This window comes from Centruroides vittatus, unplaced genomic scaffold, assembly GCF_030686945.1.
Source record: "Centruroides vittatus isolate TY-2023 unplaced genomic scaffold, ASM3068694v2 contig_392, whole genome shotgun sequence".
NCBI lineage: Eukaryota > Metazoa > Arthropoda > Arachnida > Scorpiones > Buthidae > Centruroides > Centruroides vittatus.
Genome location: NW_027122208.1, coordinates 802,138 through 814,639, shown reverse-complemented (window position 1 = coordinate 814,639; position 12,502 = coordinate 802,138). Strand labels below are relative to the sequence as shown.

Genomic DNA, 12,502 nt, shown 5'->3' with positions numbered 1-12,502 from the left:
GTCACTACTAATTTCAGGTGGAGAGCATATATTTTAAATAAAATAAATTAAAAATTGCAGCCTGGGATTGTGACCGTGTCACAATAAATAAGATGCTGGTTATTTATGTATATAGAATTAATAAGATTAAATCTCGGCTAACTTTTATAATTCCCCGATCAGAATTTAGAGTAATTAGACTCGATTCTGTGGTCTTAAAAATATAATCAGTCAACTGCTTAAATTATTTTAAAGACTAAACATTAATATTTTGAACTTATTTTTAAACTATTAAAAATATCATTTGAAATAAATGCTTAAAATAAACAATTTTTTAATTTTTACTTTAATTTTCCAGATACAATAAAAGAAAAAAAATATAAATTGCTTTATCTTCATTTACTAAATTTTAGCATTATTATAAATAAATTGTTTTTAATAAAGTTTAACAAACAGCTAATTTCTTCTTAAGATGATTCTTCTATTAATGCCAGTTAATCTACACACGTAGTATTATAGAAATTTAAAATGTGTTTACGCTTTCTAACAGACATACGTGGAGAATCTTTTCACTAATGTACACAGATTTAATGAGTTACATTTTTTTCGGTACTTACCGTGTTTTAAGTATCTTAAAATTCAATTATCAGAAATTATTTTTAACTACTATCAATAATTTGTATAAAATATACTGGAAAATAAAAAATAGCTTCAAACCGGTGAAATAAAGATTCCTGTTATTTACCTTAACAAATAAACCATCAATTAAGAAGACAATCTTTTATTCTATCCAAATGCTTTCGTAAAGTCTTTACTGCCCGTCTTCGGTAACGTACAAATTATTTTCAAACGGAATGGCCTTTATTAAACAATATATTTTGAAAATTACATTTTATCACAAATAATCGTACAGAAATTTGTACAAAATAAATAAAATTTATATTAGCTCGACCGGTATCTTTATCGCACCAAAAATTATCGTCGAATTCGGAAAAATTTTGCATTTCAAAATGTTTTAGTCGAGAAATATTGCATCGATTTACATCAAATTCCATCAAAAATATTTACATAATATATCAAGTTTTCAATTTACAAAATTTTATATTTTTCTTTTATAAATTAGATTAATAAAAATATATTTTTAAAGATTGAAAAAATTGAGCGACAGTAAATATATATGTATATATTATATTATTGCTATATAATGATTGATTTAATATGTTTCTGAAGCAGTAAAACAATACGCGAACATAATCTAATGTAGCTGATATTGTTAGTGAAACCAGTATTTTGATATTTAAATTCGATAATCAATCTTCAGAAATGATTGTGTTTTCACAAATGTCTACAGAAATCATTTTTTACCTTAAATATATGATTAAGATGACTTATAATGTTATCTTTAATATATTTAATTGGTCTGTGAACAATTTGATATAATAAATGTATTATACACATCTCAAAGCACGAAAATGTATTATACACACGTACATAAAAAATGAAAAACAAAAAATGGTAGTTTAATAAATCGACATTAATTCCATTGTTTTACCGAACTGGCATTAAACAAAAAAGTGACTAGAAAACTAAGGCATTTATATTGGCGACAGGCAATAATTATTTATAGTTTAGTTGATCAAAATAATTATTTTTCGTAAAGGTAATGACTAAAAAATCTCTCAAAAATATTAAATAAATTTTAACTTTCAAACTCGTTTATAAAAGATATTAAAATCTTAATTTGCGGAACCTTAACGTAATTTGTAAAACCTAATTTTGACGTATAAACATTTTAGGCGGTGGGAGTCAATTCGGCAATCGGTCTGACGTCCGACGACGGATCGCAAGTACCGCCGGAGCGAGCTCGAATGTTCCTCATTAAGCGGATGCAACTCGCTATAAATATTCCTATCCATAACACTACCGATGCCCAATAAGTAAACTGAAAAAAAAAATAAATTTGAATTATTATTAACTTTTTATTTTTTGTTAAAATAAAATTGTTGTTTAATTGTATAATAATAAGTCCATTATATTGCATATGAGAAAAAAGGAATATCTGTTATCTGTCAGGAAAATTAAGATATCATCAATCAAAATGAAGATAAACGAATTCAAAAATAATAGAACTCTCCGGCAATAGTTTAAGTAATCTTTAATATTAACACCAAACAATGTTGATATTTGAGTAGAGCTCTCGGTTAATTGAATGTCGCGTCAAAATATAATCGTCCAACCATCGCCTAAATATTTGGGCCGTAATATGGCTATAATCAAATAATTAATACAAACAAATTTGGTACTAGAGGTAAGCGTCAGCCACCATCTTAAAATAATTATTAAAATAATAATTATTTTAAGATGGTGGCTGACGCTTACCTCTAGTACCAAATTTGTTTGTATTAATTATTTGATTATAGCCATATTACGGCCCAAATATTTAGGCGATTGTTGGACGATTATATTAACTCGTCGGGCTTTGAGATGTGTATTATATGTCGCATCAAAATGTTTATATTAAACCCGAATAAACATTACAGCTGTAGAGAATATTCACCAGTGAAAGTAATTAGTCGATATAACTTAATTTTTATTAAAATGTTTAAATAATTAACATTTTGAATTTCTATTTAAATTTGAAAAGTTACAAGCAACGATAATTAATTAATATGCCTTTGTGTCCTTAACCAAATTTAAACTTATCTCGTCTATTAGTACTTTATCAATTAACAGGACTTATTATACGGGGGATTTAAATAAACGATATTATTTCTGATCTGTAAGACCTAATTGCTGCATCCGTAAATCCAGTATAATAAGTCCCGTTAATTGATAAACTACTAGTAGACGAGATAAGTTTAAACAACAATTATTGTATTACTAAATTATATAAAATCAATATTTAGATTAGACTATTCATATTTCTTACAGTTAAACAGTTCTAAGATGTGATAAAATAGACAATCACTATTCAGCAGCTTTAGAAAGATTTATTTATTTATTTATTAACCCTTTCTGCCCCGTGGGACTAAGAAGGTCTCTTTTAGTAAGCCCATTATTGCTGTGGCCATCACCACACGGCACCCACAATGGGATGCCGTGTGGTGACGGACCACTTCCCGAAAACTCTCCCGGAGTCCCTCGACCCGTCGGGACCCGATCCGAGCGATAGGCTGCCACCCCAACCGCTGTCATTTTGTTATCATTTATTTACATTTGTAAATATTAAGGGCAAATAGCAAACAACAAATTAATTAATTCAAATATAATTTCAAATATTTATATAATATAATTGTTTCATTAATAATTTTTTGTCAATCTCTAAATAAAAAAATAATTTATAATTAAATATAAGTTTCAGTTATTAATAAATGCATTAATATTTTTATTCAAAAATTGACAAGTAAATCCATCAAAATTATTAAAAAATTGTACTGGTAATAAAAAACATTAACGGACAATACCTGAACCAACATTGCTCCATTATAATCATCAAAAGAAGTAATTTTCTTAGATTTATATGCCCTATTAAATATTTTAGAACACCTATAAAAAATACACACACAGTATTATATATATGTATATATATTTTTTTCAAAATTTAAACATAAAAAATCAAAAATATAACCAAAAAACTAAGGTATATAATTTTTAATGATTTAATGTAATATATATTTAGATATGATCATTAAATACAAAGAAAACTAGGCTTACACTTTGGTTGGATCATCATCAGTTAATTTCAAACATGTTGAATGAAAACCAATACTAAATAGGCATGCGGCCACAAAAGTAATCAAAGTAACTAGAGAATTCAACAAGAGCCACGGCATTATCCACATTGTACGTCTAAAAAATTAAGCAAACCGCCATTTAAATATAATATAATATAAAAATGACAATACATATTAAGTAATAACATTGATAAAAAGAGTTAATAAGTTTCATAATTATTATTTATATTTATCTCAAGTCATTCAAATATAATGTCCACACTGGGAAGAAGAGATATGTACTGTACAAATTTTGTGGCAAATTGTGGCATGGGGTAGGGGGAGTGCTAATAGAATAATAATGTCCTAAAGATTCTCAAAAATTTTATTTGAAATAATTCTTTTTGCCAAAATCATCTCGCAGAAACATTTTGATCAATGATCACAGCAAATTTTTGATTATTTAAATAGTTAAACTCTAGTGGAACTTTTAATATGAAAGGATAATGGCAACAATTTATCCTTTACAGATACAGATTACAGATAAAGATACCATTGAACGATATACTACTCTCATATTACCTTTAGTCTAGGACTTAAGTTAGTATAATGTCATCAGACCTCTTCTGTAGTAAATCTGTATGTTGATTTTTTACTTTTTCTATTGCTTATTTTTAAAATCAGCCTCATCTTGGCAGGAAATATAGATAAAATAATGTACTGTTTTATAGAAATGCTCGATTCTAATATCAAGAGAAAGTAAGATCAAGTGTGACATCAGCATGGGGAATGTCTAAACATTTGTGACAAAATGTGACTGGGAAGGGGTAGGCAGTCAAAAATGTCTTAAAAGTAGTGACATCAAATTTTGGAATGACCCCCTCATATATAAGGGTTGATTGATAAATAAAGTCCCCATTTTTATAAAATTAGTTTTGAAAGAGATAATGAGATTAGTTTTAAACAGTAATAAAAATTATCTTAATCATGTTTAATATATATTTATTTTTCAACATAATCCCCATTTAGAGTAACTTATTATTCAAAAAACAATTTATTTTTGCATTCTGTGCACGAAAAACTGATTTTTCCTCAATTCCTTCTCATACAGAAACTTTGTCATGCAATGAAAAGTGTTGACCTATCATCACTACCTTTAATTTTTGTCTGATATGTTAGATCTGAGTTGTGAGTAGAGTATAAAATAAAATTAACTTCAGGGTGTTAAGTATCTTTACTGTTTTTGTACTAAAATGGAGTCTTATTGTGATACACAAAAGAAACAGTTCTTTCTGGCCTTATTCTATAAGTACTGTACATCTTTTGAATGCTTGTAAGATTTTGTAATATCTTATACAAGGTAACTTCAAAAAGTTTGCGAAAAAGTTGTTTATTTTCTAGTGAATGAAACCACACACATTTAGACGTCATTACCCTCAAAGTATTGGCCTTCTGCAGCGACACATTTCATACAGTGGTTGTACAATGATTAGAATATGTTCTGAAACCCCCTTATTTGTGACTGCGCGCATAGCACTTTCCGCAGTGGCAATAACTTCGTCAGAACTGTTAAATTTTCTGCCTTTCGGGAGTGTTTTCATCTTAGGAAAGAGGTGACAATCATAGGAGGCAAGGTCCGGTGAGTAGGGAGGATGTGGGAGGCACGTAACAGATCGTTTACACAGCTACTGTTGCACGCGGATTGACCGACGAGCCGGTGCATTGTCACGAAGAAAAAGCCAATTTCCCGAAGCCCACAGATTGGGTCATTTTTGTCTGGATACTAGGATACAAGGAACACTACCAGGATATCCTACGGCAATTGCACGAGGCAATCACATAGGATATCCCGATAGCGTTCCTTGTCGACTGTTCTTCCTTCCGGAATGAACTCATAATGCACGATTCCATGGTTGTCAAAAACATTACCAACATCATTTTTCCCCTCGAACAATCCAACTTGAGCTTCTTCTGCCTGGGAGATACATGTTTCCAATCCAATGACTGGAGTTTTGTCTGGGAGTTGTACAGGAAACACCATGTTTTATCATTAGTGATTATTCTGTTCAACACATCTGGGTCTACATCAACAGTGTCAATAAAATTGCTGCAAATTTCCTTACGCAACCGACAGTCGTTTGCCGTTAACTATTTTGGAACAATGTGCTCGCAGACTCTGCATTTGCGGATCTTTGGTAAGAATGGTTTGACAGAAATTCCATATTTTTCTGCTCAACACCTCTGAAGCTGCAATTTGGAATTACATACATTTTTCCACAAACTTTTTGAAGCTACCTTGAATGTTAAAGTTCAAGATACTATATTAGAATGAACGAAGAAAAAGTCAAAGTTTTTATGCACGGAATGCAAAAATAGATTGACTGTTTAAAAAAATCTCTCTAAATGGCAATTATGTTAAATATAAATATGGATGATTAAAATGATGTTTAAAAACTAATTACATTATTTTACTTCTATCCAAATTCATTTATAAATAAATTACTGGTATTTCTTTCTTCAATTATATGCTGAATGAAATATTAATAAATAATAATAATAAATCTTCAAGTTACATATTTCTAGATTGTTTTAACATGTCTTTTTTAATGTCAAGAGTCAATAAAACCAGATTTCCACTAACTGTAATCATTTTAGTGTAGGCTTAATTAGTCTATTATTGTTATCAGTATAGGTCAGTCCCAATGCAATTACATCAAGTGGATTCTATCTATACAGCAAATGATACTCAAATAAGTCTCTAATATTATGATTTTCATATCTTAACAGATGCACATTTTGTTTCTCTTTCTTGTCTTTCTCTTCTCCTTTCAAACAACATTGTCGTTCGTCGAGTTCATTACTTTAAAAATTTATCTTTTGTGGATTTGTTAGTGCATTTTTTATTTCTGCAAATTCCAATATCTATAACAAATATTTGTATTTCTATTGCTACTTAAACCCAGCTTTACGCTTACTTAATTTAAAAAAATGGATTGTGTTTACTTGGATATTTATTTTAGTTACGATTTTTTCCTATCAAACTCTAATTTTTAATAAATGAATCAAACAAAGCCCAAAATAGTCAACTTCAAAATAAATAGTAGATAGGTGCACATTAAAAACTAACCGGGTGATAAGAAATGTTCATTCCGAAAATTTTCTGTAACATTAGCCTAAGCGAACATTTCTTATCCGATTAGTCAACTTCAAACCATTCGAGTGTGTATTTTCTTAATTCATTATTACTGTATATGAAAGTAAAAGTAAAATCTCCATTTTGTAATAATTTATCACTTAGTCGATGGGGCCTATGATATGGAAAATTTAAATAAATTATATCTGCTGTAACAGATTTAAGAATTCTAGTTAAATGTAATAAAATAATATATAAATAATTATTATCTCTTTAGTTTAAATTTTTTATCTCAAGTATTAGATAACAGATTTAAACTTTATAGAATAGTAATTTTCTAAGTGTTTACTAAAGGCTACAATTGATTTATAGTTTATTTGTTTAAATTAATTTTTAAAACCTTAATTCTATAGTGATATTTTTATTAAAAAATAAATTAATCATATATTTTGATATATATGTACACCTAATATACAATAGAATCCAATTTATTTGAGGTAATGTGGATGGATGCCATCTTGGATAGTTGACAACTTGGGTAAAATGGATGCCGTGGCAATTTCAGATTTAAAAATTACGAACACGAAAGATTTATATGACATATCTCTTTAAAGCCTATTTTTACGCTTTAGTAAATTTAATTATATATAAGAATAATTTTTACATAAAAATTTTGAGCTCTCGAGTGGTGGTGCTTCCTGTCAGTTTTTGTTCAATTCACATAAAATTCATTTACGAAAATTAATTTTTATTTTCTGCTCTCGGTTTTAACCGTTTAAGTAGTAAACTGTTTTTACAGCAACTCTGCTACATCGTTTCTGTAAAAAAAATCAATACTTTCCTCTCTTAACACATTTTATAGTTTTTCTTCTTAACTTTTTGGGAATTGAACTCCCTTTATAGCATGCAATTCTATACAAAAAATTATTTTTCTGCTAAGACTACCGAAAGGGGTAAAAATGTGCCAAAACGATGATTTCTCGCTAAGAGCAAATCAATTCCTTTTGCAATCCGGATCCATTATATTAGCTTCAGACCCAACACCGACTATCGTGAGAAAAACAAGAAAAAATGTTACATTGCCCAGTATAGCTTCGACTCTTCCCGGCCCTTAGACATCCCTCTTACGTAAAATGCTCGAGACATTCTTTATTCATTCATTATTCTTTAAAGCAAACACTCGTAAGTCGGGGTGGCCTTTGTGCCCCCTGGTAAACAAACACACGCATCCTACATATTTCTAAGAAAGAGAATTGGCAAAATTTTTTAAACCCTTACGGTTCAATCCGATCCGGCGGTCTCCTCGGCCAAGGAAGCAAAAACGGCATTTAACAAAGAATTTGACTTCACTTTTATAACCACCGAAAAGGGGGATTTTTTGGACGAATAAAATGAAACGTTACGTCCTTCAAATCCAATGTTTACCGAGTTCAAGAATTACTCAGAAGACAATTTTATTTAAATGCATTTTGGATCGAAGGTTTCGACAATCTCTCTTCGGTAAAGATACGGTCTGCAACAGAATTTACACTAATTTTTTGAGCCTCCGACATCAATGGCGGTAACAATCCTTATTACCGCGATCGAGGTCGGAGCAATTCTCGAACTCGGGCAAACGTCAAATTCGAAGGACGTAACATTTCGTTTTATTTGCCCAAAACCCCTTTTAAGCGATGGTAAACGCCAATGCTATATCCGGCAAATATTGTTAATTTTAGTTTTGTACCATTTGACTCTTTACCACCAAACGCGTTTCATTTTTACAAAATAGACGTTTCCTCGTATCCGTCCGTACCCGCTTCGATGCATAATTGCTATCAAATACATTGTACTAAAAATGCAACGGATGTTGAAATACACCAGGCCATTTTACTGGTAAGAGAGCGTAATCATTTTTGCTTTAATAAAAAATTATATATCAACAATAATAAAATTTTTAGACTTACCCAATATGTTGATCTCTAAAAGCGACCAATGCCGCATATCCGTGGTAACCGGTCATTGCAAATGCATAGAGCAAAGTAATTGCGGGTAAATACAATTCAAAATCGCAAATAGGTACTTTTCCGCAGTCTTGGTTTTCGACGACAAACTTAGGTTTCTCGGAAAACAGAAAACATTTTACCGACACGTTGGACTAAAAAAGTTCAATATTTTATAATGTATTTTAAATAAATTAAAGTTAATAATAAAATTAATTATAAATACATAAACACGTATCGATATACTAGACGGAATGCTATTAAAAATGAATAAATACTTTCCGACATCTCGTCTTTCCGAAAGAAAATTTTAACGGATTTTAACGGGTCTTTTGTTTTTTTAAAGATTTAAGCTATTTTAAGTAATAATTATTAAACCGTGCCTTACATTTGAATGAAAACTTATTTGTTTTCGATTAATATAAAAACGCATTAACGGTATTTAAATTCCAGTTTCGATTAATCGCACGATTTCCGAATTAATACTTTTGGTAAAATTAACCAATTAGCGAGTTTCTAAACATATCTAGACAAAGAAAAAAGCCGGAAAAAGACGGGTGTCGATACGTAAGATACAGAAGAGAGACACGGCGCAATATTTTTGTGGAGGCAAATAGTCCCCTTCCCAGGGTATTTACGGTATTATTTTTATTTTATACCGTACTATAAAAATTAGAAGTAGAAACGAGTACACCGTACATAACAGACGGAACTTACTTTTTTATATTCACTCAAACACAACAACGAGAACTTTTTCTTACTCGTTTTATGTACGAAAAACAGTTCGAATCAACATATTCCGAAGTATAAAAGTATGTATGTGTTAGTGTTAATGCTATTCCTATTCCGGCCGCACGTCGCGTCTCCGTGGCTTTCGCCCGGCCCCGGCCAACCAGATCTGTCCAATATACATACAGATTAATGTCGATTCTATTAACGGTATAAATAAAATCTAACTAGTTCGTTTACGTTGTTAGATCAACATTTTTCAATCCGTAATCTGCAAATTCGGGAGAATTTCCAGCTATTCTTTATAATGTGGCATTTTTCTAGTTTTGTGTAATGGCTTCCTTAATATAAACAGATTGGAAAAAGACTATATTAGATTAACTGTAAAAAATTAAAATGGAGGAAATGATAAGAGTGATAATTTTAAAGGCATTTTATGAAAACACAAAAAAGTGATAAAATAAATAGGAAATATCAATAAAAAACTAACGAGGAAAATAATTTTCCTAATTATTCTATCATTCGGTCGAAAAAAATTTAAGCTCAGTTTTTGTTGCTTCGAAAAACAGTTTGGATTAGATTTAATTTACATTCGAAGAGTATGCTTAACGCGTATTTTTCATTGTTCTTTTATAGTTTGCAAAATAATTTTATTACCGGTATAGCGGTTGTCTGTTCTTTTATTTATAACGATTAAATTAAATCTTCGTTAATTATATTTTAAAATAAAACGTATCTTTTTTACACTAAATCATTGAAAATTATTATTACTTAAAGATAAATTTTATCTTTCGTATCAATCTTAATTTGATAATTTGCGAAAGATTGTATTTGTGGCAAAATGGTATTTTTATTTATAAACTTTAAGAAACGAACAACGATTTAATAATATCGCCGAATTAGCAAACCGCTAAACGTTAAAACTAATACCGCGTTAAGTTCGTATTATTTTCTTATCTTTCTCGCTACGCATTTACGTTACGATACACGTAATATATAATTTCGATCGCAAAATTTACGTCCAATTTTATATTAAATAATACTAAGTACTGTAATTAAAATGAAAATGTTAAGTACAAAATTAAATATTTCTTCAAAACTTTTAATATATTATATACAACTCGATACGAATACGAATGCTATTAAGTTATACATTATATATATATATATATATATAAAGTAAGTATCAAATCGTACAATTCGCAATACATTCCTAGTATATTTAAATATAGAAAAGGTTTAAATTATTTTCTAATTAAAGTAAGTTAACTACATTTAACTAACTTCTTTTTCTATAATCTAATCTAGATCATATTATTCTTTCAATCTTTTCATTTACAATAAACTTTTTATAAATTTAATCGCGTTTTCTTTCCTATCAAAAGTATTTGTAACGTATCTTATTAATCCGCTTTGTCTACTTATTTCGTACTTTACCTAAGTCGATTTAACAATAACATTAGTATTTTAAAATGAAATTTAAGAAAAGTGAAGCGCGTGCTTTTCTTCTTACAAGTTTTTAATACATCATTTGTCATTAATTGTTTTATTTTGCTTCGAGCTAAAACTTTTTTCCGTCGAGAACGGCGGTTCTTAACCTTTTTAGCGGTCGGCACCCCCTCGAATCCGAAAATAAGCTCTCGCACCCCCTTAAAAAATGTGTGTATATTTGTCGTACGAGGGTTTTACCCAATTGTCGAACCGTGTTAGAGCGAATCCGTGCCGTACAAGTGTCACGTTTTCCGGGTCACCCGTAAATATTGTCACAAACCTCGTTTATGTTCTTATTTGAGGTACGCGAACGCGTCTCGACTAGCTTTCGTACCGCACGCGACGGCGCGACTACATTAACTGCGCGTACCGACGACGAGCGCGACGTGCCGAGAGACGGTACAGTAGCGTGTGCGAAGTGGGAATGCCGCGTTGCCGGGTACCACGGTTTCTAGAGAATACGGTTGCCTCGTTTGTATTTTTTTTTTTTTAATTTTTGAAATTTCTCTCGCATCCCGGGTTAGGAACCACTGGTTAAGAAGTTACAATTTTTCACTAAACCCCTCGAACTATAGTGGAACATTTGTCGACACATTTAAGGATTTGAGTTGTGTAATTTTCCAAAAATTGGATATATAATCGACATAATATTAATATAACAAATTTTCTTTTATTATGTAAGTTGCGTAATAAAGCAAATTTAAGTAGAAATATTTCGTAAGAAGCATACCGTACGACCAAGTTGGTATTTAACGAGTAGTGAGAAATTTTTACCTTTATAATTGCTAAGCAGATAGTAATCATTAATCCACATACGAATGCACCGAAGTACAAAATAGTCGACAGCAACAATTGAAAGTGTAGGACCATTTTTACAGGTTTAGGGCGAACGAACTTTACTTAGATATTGAGAAAAATGATTCGAAATTCATTTACTGCACAAATGCGAAACTCGTATAAGCAGGAGGCGTATCCCGTCACGAGAATGTTTACAAAGTCAACGAAATCTAATTGGCTCGTTCAAATTTCTGTCTCGTTCTACGATAATAATTGTTTCCGGAGCGTTTTTATCACATTTCTGTCGGAAGGTTTCGAGATTTATGTCGGAAATCGAGCGTAACTCACCTAAAACTTCCGAAACCGGAAAGTTGCTTTCGAGTGACTCGGAGGTCCAATTCGGACATTCTCGTTCGTATACCGTATTTCCAAATAGCTTATACGACGATAGCGGAAACTCTCGTGAATTACGTGTACCGTAGTGGCGACGGCGCCAACTAGTGACATCTAGCGGTTCGAGAACGCTAACACCGCAGACTGGGAAATCTAACAGAACTTGCAAAAATGTAACGAAATAAATATTTTATTATCTTAAAACATGAATTATAATTTCATTTAGTAGGAAACGCGGATGGATAGTGATTTAAAGGAAGGAATAATACCAATAAAACAAATTAAATGCAACAATGATTTAATTT

The 12,502-nt window shown here is 30.5% G+C and overlaps 3 protein-coding genes across 3 annotated transcripts in view; 1 reads left to right on the top strand and 2 right to left on the bottom strand.

Annotated features, from left to right (window-relative positions):
* Swt1 (Swt1 RNA endoribonuclease) overlaps positions 1–12,502 on the bottom strand; it is a 275,536-nt gene that overhangs the window by 156,007 nt on the left and 107,027 nt on the right. The window lies entirely within an intron of this gene.
* LOC136975991 (alpha-aspartyl dipeptidase) overlaps positions 1–12,502 on the top strand; it is a 170,361-nt gene that overhangs the window by 141,919 nt on the left and 15,940 nt on the right. The window lies entirely within an intron of this gene.
* On the bottom strand, positions 1,162–12,206 carry LOC136975959 (transmembrane protein 179-like). Its single transcript, XM_067271141.1, has 5 exons — positions 11,802–12,206; positions 8,772–8,962; positions 3,694–3,828; positions 3,444–3,525; positions 1,162–1,921 (listed from the first exon to the last, which is right to left on the bottom strand). Exons 1-5 carry the CDS (start codon positions 11,895–11,897, stop codon positions 1,772–1,774), a joined length of 654 nt encoding a protein of 217 aa, XP_067127242.1. The 5' UTR covers positions 11,898–12,206; the 3' UTR covers positions 1,162–1,771.

Excerpts from the sequence above, each read along its gene's own strand:
- LOC136975959 (XM_067271141.1), bottom strand. The coding sequence starts at position 11,897 with ATGGTCCTACACTTTCAATTGTTGCTGTCGACTATTTTGTACTTCGGT. Across the intron at positions 8,963-11,801 it reads TCTGCTTAGCAATTATAAAG|TCCAACGTGTCGGTAAAATG; the intron begins GTAAAAATTTCT and ends GAACTTTTTTAG. Across the intron at positions 3,829-8,771 it reads TTTAGAGATCAACATATTGG|ACGTACAATGTGGATAATGC; the intron begins GTAAGTCTAAAA and ends TTAATTTTTTAG.